This window comes from Sebastes umbrosus, chromosome 7, assembly GCF_015220745.1.
Source record: "Sebastes umbrosus isolate fSebUmb1 chromosome 7, fSebUmb1.pri, whole genome shotgun sequence".
NCBI lineage: Eukaryota > Metazoa > Chordata > Actinopteri > Perciformes > Sebastidae > Sebastes > Sebastes umbrosus.
This window is the reverse complement of record NC_051275.1, coordinates 5842590-5855056: the sequence shown is the minus strand read 5'-3', so window position 1 is coordinate 5855056 and position 12467 is coordinate 5842590. Positions and strand designations below refer to the sequence as shown.

General features: G+C 39.0%; 1 protein-coding gene across 1 annotated transcript; it reads left to right on the top strand.

Annotated features, from left to right (window-relative positions):
• Positions 1 to 323: 323 nt before the first annotated feature.
• n4bp2l2 (NEDD4 binding protein 2-like 2) lies at positions 324 to 7139 on the top strand. Its single transcript, XM_037776442.1, has 6 exons — positions 324 to 467; positions 3607 to 4688; positions 4803 to 4927; positions 6391 to 6479; positions 6596 to 6672; positions 6770 to 7139. The coding sequence occupies exons 1-6, from the start codon at positions 459 to 461 to the stop codon at positions 6936 to 6938; spliced, it is 1551 nt and encodes a 516-aa protein (XP_037632370.1). The 5' UTR covers positions 324 to 458; the 3' UTR covers positions 6939 to 7139.
• The last annotated feature ends 5328 nt before the right edge of the window (positions 7140 to 12467 follow it).

Genomic DNA, 12467 nt, shown 5'->3' with positions numbered 1-12467 from the left:
CAAGAAGCTGATTATAAGTACAATTATAGAAAATTGTTACAAATTCACTTTTATAGGAAGGTTCTTCATAACTTAATAAGGTCAACAGCACCAAAAGTCTTCATTATATCTTTAAACTAACCCAGTTAATTTGCCTTCAAACATATTTGTTTTCTAATAATCAAGCCCACTTCCGGTCATATTTTAGTCAAAAGGAGAAGTAGAAGGAGATGAAACAACACCATCATATTATATTAAAGAGGATTCTTTTGGTCCATGTTAGTATCTTGTGATGACTGTCTGCTGTGTCACCTCCAGTCCAGCTGGGGGCGCTCATCATCCGGTTCCCCGGCCTCTAATGAGGAGAAGAAGAAGAGTAAGAATACGTCACTTCCGTAAACACAATCCACCTGCGATGAGGACTTGTGTGCCGGCGGTTTCTTTTTATTATCGTTTTTTCCATCATTTCTGCATCCTGAATGTTTACGGTAAGCATAGATGGGTAGTAACATTAACTCTGTGTCTAGTGTTAAGGTGGTAAATAGTTAAACGTCACAGAGTTGTACTTATCACCGTCTTCTGTAGCTCTGAGGTGACATCAGCTAACGGATGGCTAGTTCCGGTTTAGCTTTAAGCGCACTAACATAATGTCTCTATATCTCTAGATAACGTTACCTGTTTACCTGTTTACCTGTTTACCTGTTTACCTGTTTACCTGTTTACCTGCTCACCTACATTGTAACCATGAATTCGCGGAACCAAAAACTAATATTGAAAATAACTAAACACTTGGTATTTCTAACTGAGTGTTTCTATGGTTAACTGAGTGTTTTTATGGTTAACTGAGTGTTTTTATGGTTAACTGAGTGTTTTTATGGTTAACTGAGTGTTTTTATGGTTAACTGAGTGTTTCTATGGTTAACTGAGTGTTTCTATGGTTAACTGAGTGTTTCTATGGTTAACTGAGTGTTTTTATGGTTAACTGAGTGTTTCTATGGTTAACTGAGTGTTTTTATGGTTAACTGAGTGTTTCTATGGTTAACTGAGTGTTTCTATGGTTAACTGAGTGTTTTTATGGTTAACTGAGTGTTTTTATGGTTAACTGAGTGTTTCTATGGTTAACTGAGTGTTTCTATGGTTAACTGAGTGTTTCTATGGTTAACTGAGTGTTTTTATGGTTAACTGAGTGTTTCTATGGTTAACTGAGTGTTTCTATGGTTAACTGAGTGTTTCTATGGTTAACTGAGTGTTTTTATGGTTAACTGAGTGTTTCTATGGTTAACTGAGTGTTTTTATGGTTAACTGAGTGTTTCTATGGTTAACTGAGTGTTTCTATGGTTAACTGAGTGTTTTTATGGTTAACTGAGTGTTTTTATGGTTAACTGAGTGTTTCTATGGTTAACTGAGTGTTTCTATGGTTAACTGAGTGTTTCTATGGTTAACTGAGTGTTTCTATGGTTAACTGAGTGTTTTTATGGTTAACTGAGTGTTTCTATGGTTAACTGAGTGTTTTTATGGTTAACTGAGTGTTTCTATGGTTAACTGAGTGTTTTTATGGTTAACTGAGTGTTTCTATGGTTAACTGAGTGTTTTTATGGTTAACTGAGTGTTTTTATGGTTAACTGAGTGTTTCTATGGTTAACTGAGTGTTTCTATGGTTAACTGAGTGTTTCTATGGTTAACTGAGTGTTTTTATGGTTAACTGAGTGTTTTTATGGTTAACTGAGTGTTTCTATGGTTAACTGAGTGTTTCTATGGTTAACTGAGTGTTTCTATGGTTAACTGAGTGTTTTTATGGTTAACTGAGTGTTTTTATGGTTAACTGAGTGTTTCTATGGTTAACTGAGTGTTTTTATGGTTAACTGAGTGTTTCTATGGTTAACTGAGTGTTTTTATGGTTAACTGAGTGTTTTTATGGTTAACTGAGTGTTTCTATGGTTAACTGAGTGTTTTTATGGTTAACTGAGTGTTTTTATGGTTAACTGAGTGTTTTTATGGTTAACTGAGTGTTTCTATGGTTAACTGAGTGTTTCTATGGTTAACTGAGTGTTTCTATGGTTAACTGAGTGTTTCTATGGTTAACTGAGTGTTTTTATGGTTAACTGAGTGTTTCTATGGTTAACTGAGTGTTTCTATGGTTAACTGAGTGTTTTTATGGTTAACTGAGTGTTTCTATGGTTAACTGAGTGTTTTTATGGTTAACTGAGTGTTTCTATGGTTAACTGAGTGTTTTTATGGTTAACTGAGTGTTTTATGGTTAACTGAGTGTTTCTATGGTTAACTGAGTGTTTTTATGGTTAACTGAGTGTTTCTATGGTTAACTGAGTGTTTCTATGGTTAACTGAGTGTTTCTATGGTTAACTGAGTGTTTTTATGGTTAACTGAGTGTTTTCTATGGTTAACTGAGTGTTTCTATGGTTAACTGAGTGTTTTCTATGGTTAACTGAGTGTTTTCTATGGTTAACTGAGTGTTTTTATGGTTAACTGAGTGTTTCTATGGTTAACTGAGTGTTTTTATGGTTAACTGAGTGTTTCTATGGTTAACTGAGTGTTTTTATGGTTAACTGAGTGTTTCTATGGTTAACTGAGTGTTTTATGGTTAACTGAGTGTTTTTATGGTTAACTGAGTGTTTTTATGGTTAACTGAGTGTTTCTATGGTTAACTGAGTGTTTCTATGGTTAACTGAGTGTTTTTATGGTTAACTGAGTGTTTCTATGGTTAACTGAGTGTTTCTATGGTTAACTGAGTGTTTCTATGGTTAACTGAGTGTTTTTATGGTTAACTGAGTGTTTCTATGGTTAACTGAGTGTTTCTATGGTTAACTGAGTGTTTCTATGGTTAACTGAGTGTTTCTATGGTTAACTGAGTGTTTCTATGGTTAACTGAGTGTTTCTATGGTTAACTGAGTGTTTCTATGGTTAACTGAGTGTTTCTATGGTTAACTGAGTGTTTCTATGGTTAACTGAGTGTTTTTATGGTTAACTGAGTGTTTCTATGGTTAACTGAGTGGTTTATATGTTAACCTGAGTGTTTTTATGGTTAACTGAGTGTTTTTATGGTTAACTGAGTGTTTTTATGGTTAACTGAGTGGTTTCTATGGTTAACTGAGTGTTTCTATGGTTAACTGAGTGTTTCTATGGTTAACTGAGTGTTTTATATGGTTAACTGAGTGTTTTTTATGGTTAACTGAGTGTTATGGTTACTGAGTGTTCTATGGTTTAACTGAGTGTTTTTATGGTTAACTGAGTGTTTCTCTGGTTAACTGAGTGTTTTTATGGTTAACTGAGTGTTTTATGGTTAACTGAGTGTTTCTCTGGTTAACTGAGTGTTTTATGGTTAACTGAGTGTTTCTATGGTTAACTGAGTGTTTTTATGGTTAACTGAGTGTTTCTCTGGTTAACTGAGTGTTTTTATGGTTAACTGAGTGTTTTTATGGTTAACTGAGTGTTTTTATGGTTAACTGAGTGTTTCTATGGTTAACTGAGTGTTTCTATGGTTAACTGAGTGTTTTTATGGTTAACTGAGTGTTTTTATGGTTAACTGAGTGTTTCTATGGTTAACTGAGTGTTTCTATGGTTAACTGAGTATTCAACATGTTCCCTGTGCTTTAATCTGTTTCCATGCAGATGTCTCATTCTGGGTCCTCCTATAAGACCTCTCCTCACATAGGAAACTCCTGTGTGGGTGGAAGAACCGGAAATAGCAGAGGTCACTCTGCTAACAAAGACACTAAACTTGTGAGCAACGACTCCAGCCGTCCAGACACAAGTGTGAGGGATCGTGTGTTAAAGCAGGTAGGACTCACCAGCACCACCTTCATCGGTCCAGCAGGTCCTCCTCGGAAATCAACCAAAAAGAAAGTCAAGAAAGTCAAGAAAGTCAAGAAAGTCAAGAAAGTCAAGTCTAACATTGAAGACACACTGAGTGAGTTTTACAAAGAGCTGGAGAAGATCGATACACCTGATGGTGCTAATTACAACCCAGGGAAACAACATGCAGGTCGTGTTCGACCATCTAAACCTCCTAAGACCTCTACCAGCAGAGAGACTCTGGACGTCGGCGAGGAGAGAGTTGAGTACGCAGGCAGACATGCAGGAACAGATGGCTACCAGAGAAACAGTGGGCAGAATCAGCCATCGTGGCCACACTGGCATCAAAATGAGCCATACTACCCCAGAAGGCCGGGGCCAGCTGCTCCTACTCAAAATCAGTGGCATCATCCTCAAACGCTGAACAGACCGCCGGACCAGAGATTTCACAGACCCCCGTTCCATTGCCCACCACCCCCATCTGCATTCCTGAATCCACGTAACCCGCCGCCACACGTGAATCAAAACTGGAGTAGTTCGGGCACGACAAACCAGCATCAAGAGGAGTCGCATTTTCCAACATTTTCTAGTTTCCCACCTCCAAATGTCTGCAGTCCCCCCTCTCAGGGCTTTTATGGAGATTCTTCACACCACTTTGACAAGGATGAACGGATTCGGAGCTATGATGTACGCTCAGATAATGTCAAGGTTGGATCGTCCGGAGATAGAAAAGAAGAATCGTGTCAGTTTGGTCAAAATTATGACAGAAGCCAGAGATACGATTCCAAAAATGAATCGTGGGAGCATCAACGCCGACCCCCTGCCAACACTAACCCTTCTTCCTCGGTACTGATCTTGATGAGGGGATTACCAGGATCTGGGAAATCAACAATGGCCAGGTACGTCTTCGTGTAATCTTAAATGAGTGCATTGTCGGTTTAAAGGAGTCTAAAAGTTAATTTCCAATCCTGACCATATTTTCATTGTACATTTGTGTCCCATCTTTCTGACAGGGAGCTGCTCTCCACTGGTCCCAGCGGGCTAATACTGAGCACAGATGACTACTTTGCTCACAGAGATGGGTACCGATACGATGCAGGCCTTCTCGGAGCAGCACATGAATGGAACCAGAACAGAGGTATTGTCTCTTTAAAAGCTCACACGGGTTCTATAAGTTTTCATCTCATCATCACAAAGGCATTTCTGTGAAACTTTGATCAGGACAGTCTCTGCTGTGTTCTCTTCACAATGAGAGTATTTTCAGACATATATGAAGAGTAGTTACATTCAGTCTTTAGTTTAAAAATTCAGTTCAGTGTCTCTGCCTGTTGGGAAAAAGTCATCCACACCACCCACCCACAAAAAACTAACATAAGCGCCCTTTTAGCTAATGAAGTGGATGCATTATGAAAGCAACAAGTTTTCTTAAAGGACCAGTGTGTAACATTTAGGGGGATCTATTGGCAGAAATGGAATATAGCGGAGAGGTTGCAATCTGCAACCTCTCCGCTAGATGTTGCCAGATCTTACACACTGACCCTTTAAACCTCCCTAACTGTTCACTGACTCATCGGGGGCCGCCCCGATTCAATCCAAACATGTTTGATATTTAGGAGTTAAAATCTGAATGATTACATCCGTTCTTTCCGAGCGGGACCACAGCAGCCAATGAGTCAGACAAGCCGGAGCAGCTGACGGCGTTGCCAAGCAACAGCAAACATTCTAGCCCTTGAGGCTAACGTTAGCTAGCATACCACTGTTGACAGTTATTAAAACTCACCTCCAGTTCTTGCTGAAGAATAGACAACCCGTGTTGACGGCGCTCCCCGACCATTTTCTCATCCAGGCTAGTTCAGCCTTCTGCTTTTGTTTTTCCTCACTGCAAAGCATCACTACAGCAAGTTGTTGCACCATGTCGGTCTCAATTTTGTTTACATCTGCTTCCCCATGAGATCCCATGAGGTAGGTGTATCAGAAAATATCGCAATATTATATTTTGTGATACTGTATCAATTCTCAAAAACACCATTAATTTTTAATTAACAGTTTCCATGCAAAGATTAACTCAGTGAATACTTTCTTTCACTTGCAAAGATATGTGTCCTCTCAGATATGTGCCCTCTGGGATATATGCAAATACAGATCCCACTGTACTGATTGCATAAAAAAGTAAACTTTTTTATTCAGATTTTATGCATTATGGTGATGTGTTTTTTTATACTATGACGGTTTTCTTAAAAATCGTAACCCCTTTATCATGATACGTATTGTATCGCCAGATTCGTTCCAATTCACAGCCCTAACGTGAGGTGGTGCATTGCTCCCTTTGGTCCGATAATCTTAATTATGTCCTGTAGTGTGTGCATTATTTTCAAATCTTGTAGCGTGTGTATGTTTGAGATTAGAGAGAAAAACATCTGTGAAGTTTCTCCTCATGTGCGTCACACAGCTCGATTTAAAATTTGGTTCGGATTTTGAAACTCCTGTAGTCTGAGCTCAGCTTTAGGTGACCGTTTAAAAAAATGTGGTTTGAAGAGGTTTTTATTTTCTTGCCTGAAATGATTTAAATCAGGGTTTTTTGTGTGTTTAATTCTCTTTCAGCTAAAGATGCTATTCGTGATGGGCGATCTCCCATTATCATTGATAATACAAACGGCCAAGCTTGGGAAATGAAGCCATATGTCCAAATGGTGAGTACGGGATTTTAAATATAATTTAGATATGATATAATTTAGATTTAGAATATAATTGAGTGTTTGGTTACAGTGTACCACACCACCTTCATAGATCCTAAACTTTTTAACAGGCCTTGGAGAGAGGATACAAAGTGGACTTTTGTGAACCTGAGACCAGCTGGAAGTTTGATCCTTACGAGCTGGAGAAGTATGACTTCTTAATTATCATAATATTTACATGCCAGTGCAAACTTTTGGCGACGTATAGAAACTGACATCACCACGCTGCTCTGTTTTCCCTCCAGGAGGAACAAGCACAGCGTTCCACAGGAGAAGATCGCACAGATGAAGGATCGTTTCGTATTTCCCATATCTGTTGACATCGTCATGAGATCACAAGAGCCGCTACACGTGAACCACAGACGTCAACCAGAGCAGCCACAGACGATGAGGGGAAACCCAAATTTCCATTAGATTCTCACAGGAATTGAACCAGCTAAATAATTAGCCTCGAAGAACAAAACTTTTTTTAATGCTGTAAATTTTGTTAGCTACTGTTCTACGTGATTTTTAATTCCATTATTTTCTATACTGTAAATTTATGTAAAGAAAGAAGAAATATATTTTTTCTGAAGACATTTTTACATTTTCACAAATAACATCTTTGCCAGGAAAGGAAATCTGCATTATTTTTGCATTTTGTATTTAATGACTGGTATTTCAGACTCAGTCCTTTTGCAGTTTGTGTATTCTGTACAATATGCAACAACATGGGAAACCTTGTGTTAGTTTCCTGTCTTAAAGGCACTGTTTTTAACTTCTTACATGTATAAATCATTGCGGGTCGGTGTCACATGCGCGCTCGCGTGTGGCTACGCTGTTCAGACTCACGGAAGCACCAAAACCACAAAGTTCTATCTAGTGAAGCCCGTCTTGCTAAACAGTGTTGGATCTTTCTGCTTCGGCCCCCTGACCGCGGTCAGAAGACATGGAGGAGACCATAGCTTTGGTCTTCAGGGCCGGAGTCTCTGCTGTACTCTGCTCCTCTGCCTGCTTGCCTTCACTCACACACCGCGCTCGTTCTAACTCGCTCTCTCGCTCCACCTCTCACGTGCATGTGCGCAGATTACACACTGCAGAAGAGTTAGTTTAGCTCTGAGAATATCTGGTGAATGTACAGTGGACCTTTGTGCAGAAATAACTGCTGCAGCTCCTCCAGACCAACAGAGGTTTCCCATGTCTTGTTTCCTGAAGTGACGGGGCTCCGCAGCAAGAAACGTTATCGTTTACGACCAAAACTCCGGTGTCTCCCCTGTTCCTTCTGACAGCGGTCGGGAGGCCGAAGCAGGAAAAGTTAACACTAGGATCAGCATTGATTCATGCAGAGACCTTTGTCTGGTCAGCTAACATTACTGCCAAGCAGCTGAAATATAGAGTGATATTGGGGTTTTAGCTGACGTGTGTTGCCTCACTCTTTTGACCGATGCTCGTTCATGTCTATTTAGAGCGAGAACAAGCGCGAGCAACGGGACGCTGACTTTCGTTGACTTAACAGCCACAGGTGTCGCTGTTAACAAGCAATTTCTGTTTCTTACATAGAGTCCCTTTAATCGGTTACCAGTTTGTTCAAATTGTTTTCAGTGTCTTTTCAGTGATTCTCTGAAATCAGCAGAACAACTGCTGCAATGTTTTCCTTCTGATAAACCACAAGTTTCTTTTGTTTTTTGCCGATGCCTGCAAGGCGCACCAAAAGGCCATTTTCCATCTGTCATATCTTCTAGTGTCAAATTTAATTTCATTGAACATTAAAAGCACTCAGGAGTGTGTTGTGTATTGTGTCATACTATGTTTACAGCTATATTAGGGGAAAAACTGTATACACTTCAGGGAAATGTACACTTTCTCACCACATTACAAGATGCAGGGCTTTATATTGTTTTATAACAGTTCTTCCATGTGAGCTTTATCTATTTCTCAAGACTTTAGGGGAATGGGTCTGTTTCTGATTTCTGAAGGATAAATTAAACATTTTCCAAGTCTTAAAGGTTCAGTGTGTAGCACTTTGGGAGATCTATTATTAGGAATGGAAAATAATATTCATAATTCTGTATTCACTAGTGTATAATCACATAAAACTAAGAATCGTTGTGTTTCCGTTAGCTTAGAATGAGCCCTTCATGTCTACATAGGGAGCGGGTCCTCTTCACGCCATGTTGCTCAAACATGTTTCTACAGTAGCCCAGAACGGACAAACCAAACATTGGCTCTATAGAGAGCCTTTCATGTTTTTATGTTACCTTACCTGAAGGCCACCGTAGTTCTCTGACACACTTAGAAAGGGAGGGATGAGCGGAGGGGTATTCAGTTGCAATCTCACCGCTAGATGCCACTAAATCCTCCACACTGGACCTTTAAAACAATGGCCAGGTGCCCCTGTGAACACTGAAAGAGGCTTTGCTTGCTGTGATCATTCCTCCGTTCCTATGTGTTTTCAATGTTAAGTGATGAGGGACAAAATCCACAGTTGTCATTTTTTGCAAAAATGTATATGAAAGTTTGTCTGAGTCAGACAAATCAACGGAGTATCTTCTAAAGTTACAGAATTTTTATTCTAAAATTCCTTCCTGAAAGTCAAAGTGAAGCCATGGTAAATGTACCAGTAGTACAACACATTTATTAAAGCTGAAGTAGGCAAGATTGGAGCAAATGGGATTTTAAAAAGATATTTTTATTAAACTGTCACTATATCCTGACAGTAGTGCATGAGACAGGTAATTGGGAAAAAAAAAAAAAAAACGGCATCTGCAAGACTTCACAGACCGGAGGAAAACAACCAATCGGAGCCGAGCTGGAGCCTTGCTGTCTCTGACCAGCTGTCAATCACTACAAAATGTTTCTGAAAACATTTTACGTCAGAAGTAGGCATTACAGTAACAGAATATTGATTAATATTTGAACAGCGCTGCCTAGTTTGACCGTTAGATCGGAGTTTGCGAGTGATTGACAGCTGCCTCCGTTGAATGAACAGCCAATAGGAACGCTCTCTCTCTGAAATGACCTGTGATTGGCCAAAGTCTCCCATCATAGGCTAGATTTTTTAAAGCCTGAAAACAGAGCCAGAAGTCTAGTTTTCTCTCAGAGCACTTGAATTACAATATGCTGAAAGGTTATTATGGAATTTTTGCCCAATGATGCCAAAAAATATTCTGCCTTCTGCCACTTTAACTGCTTAGTCTTGATAAACCCGCTGAACCAAATATAATAACCTGACTACACCTGCTATAAATTACTGATGGAAAACAATGTCTAGAGATGTTATCACAGTGAAAGGTTCCCTGATATACAGCAGAATAACAGTGTGGAGAGGTCTGTGTCTGATTGCATTCATTATTGTGTCTCGCCGGAAATCTCATTTTGCCTTTGTATGCCTCTGGTGTTCATGAAAGCAGCACACAGAGGTACTCTTCATATTTTTTTTTCCAATCAGTGAAGACCTGTGGAGAGACAGAAATCATATTTTTCTGTATTTTACCCAAACACGTGTCTCCATCTGAGCATGAAAATATGATCTAGTTGGTTTGGAATTCTACACAATAGATGTAGTTGGGTGAAATCTTTGTGTTAATATGGAATAAGGAAATCACACCATGTCGGACACCAGTGTTTTATTGCTCCCTGTGGATTTGGGGAAGTTGCTATTTTTCTGCAGAGATTCATGCGACAGATCTGGGTTACCTTTCCTGTTCTCTGCTTGTTCGCATTATGCACAGCCACTGTTTCATGTTTAAAAATAGCAAAAAGGAAAAGAACACGCAACAGTCGGGTGCACATAAACTCAGAATGTTTGAGCCAAACGGGTGTTGAAGAAATGATCAGTGGAGGCTTAAAACACTAACAGAGAGGGTTGGACAAAATAACAGAAACATCTTACGATAGTAGCCCTGTAGTCAACTGCAGTCAATTTGTTGAAGCTCATAATTTTAGTTTTTTGTTGACACTGTCGATAATCATTTTTGAGTCTGTTGATTCTATTATAAATACAAAGATTTGTCAAGTATTTAATACTCTTATAAACGTGGGAGTGGACAGATATACTTGCTTTATGCAAATGTATGTATATATTTATTTTTGGAAATCAGGCAACAACAGCTGTCAGTGTGCTGACTTGACTATGATTTGCCCCTAAACTGCATGTGATTATCATAAAGTGGGCATGTCTGTAAAGGGGAGACTCGTGGGTACCCATAGAACCCCATTTTCATTCACATATCTTGAGGTCAGAGGTCAAGGGGACCCCTTTAAAAATGGCCATGCCAGTTTTTCCTCGTTATTTAGCCTCCAAACAAGCTACTATGACAAAAAACTGAGCCCACTACAACCTAAAAATCGCAAGTTACGTTAATGTGTTAAAGATATTAGTGGCGTTAAAGCGAATTTGCGTTATCCTAATTATAAATACTGTTTTTTTAAGTATAATTTAGTCTGATGGTGAGGGTCTATCCGTGATCACCTTTTCTCCTCTTTCTCATAGTTTGTTTTGTGTTGTCTCATGATCTTTTTAGACTTCCCACTACCACATGACTCAATTTTGCAGTGTTTTAGACTAACGCTCCTCAAATCAGTCAAAGTGACATTCGCTGCCCTTACATTGTTTTGTGTTGTGTAGTTTTTCCATTAATTTATCAACCTCCTATTAAACAAACGCTGATGGACATCACACAGATTTCAACAACACTTTCATCTTGACAGCTTTGCATTTATCAGTTAGACTTTGTCCAGTTGGTTTTGAGTGTGTTTCACTAACTGAAGCAGAAGCTGTGATTTGTTGAGGAGCTTGCAGTAGGTTTGTATTATGATAACAATGAAAGTAAAGTTTGGTAACCTTCAGCAAAGTTTAACATGACTCTTGGTGTGTCAAGGTTGACTGACTTATTGATGATTCAGACTGCGGTATGCATTGTACTTTTGTCCGCAGCTTCCTGTCTTTTCTCCAAAGGTTTATTAACACGGCGCTGACCTTGATCTACAGAATCCAGTGCCAACGTTCGAGCCAACTTTTAGCGGTTAAGGAAATAATGCGAATCACAGTCTTTTCTGCAGGTGTAGGATGGGCCAAGATATTGCTGATTCAGCGTTTTTGTTCACAACCTGAACAATGTCAATCTTGGGGAGAAACAAAAGGGCATACAAGATTTGGGATCATAGTAATCTGCAACAGGTACCAGAAAGGAAGTATAAAACTGTTGAATTAGGAGATATTCGATACAAAGGAAGGGGCATGTTATTTTGGTTTACACAATACATTTATAATTCAACAATAAAAATCAGTTTAAAATGTTCTAACTGTGAGTAACAGGTCATGGGGGCTTTTTGTATATAACTGATTACAATCTTGAAAGGAAAATCACAGGAGTGTGTAGGCAGGGTTTTAATGCACCTGTTTGCAAAAGAGTAAGCGTAGTAAATTCCAACGAGATATGCGAGGAAGATGAAAGAAAATAGACATAAAAGAAGCTGTGGCATTGCCAAATGAAATTTGAATATAGTAAATAAAAGCTGATCAGATCTTGGTAAATAACGCGTGGTCCCAAATCCCTGACTTTTAGTATATATAGAGGCTAAGCCGTTTGGTGGGTTCTCCTTGAGATAACGGTGACCTTGTGTAAGAGAATCAATGTGCTGAGGCAGTTTTAAAGGAGCTTTCAAATGGGTTCATTTTCCATCATGTGGATGGCAAAGCCTCCCTTTCTCCAGTGTTAGTAACCAGTTTGAACCATTGTGAATTACTGGATCTTATTTTACACTGATGCTTACAGTCAGGGACAATAGCTTGGAAAAGAGATCCATCAGTGAGTCAATAATCAATAAATAAGACAAAAATACACTGTAATGAGAAGGAGTGTTGGATGTTGGACTACAATTAGTCCCAATTGGTTTTAGACTGACAGATTTTGTCGATGATGTGGTTTATATTTTCTTGAGGATTTGATGGTTCCATCCTTC

What these genes read in the sequence shown, in the direction of transcription:
- n4bp2l2 (XM_037776442.1), top strand. An exon ending in GGGAAATCAACAATGGCCAG is followed by an intron (nt 4,689 to 4,802) that starts GTACGTCTTCGT and finishes TCTTTCTGACAG; the next exon opens with GGAGCTGCTCTCCACTGGTC. An exon ending in TGAAGCCATATGTCCAAATG is followed by an intron (nt 6,480 to 6,595) that starts GTGAGTACGGGA and finishes ACTTTTTAACAG; the next exon opens with GCCTTGGAGAGAGGATACAA.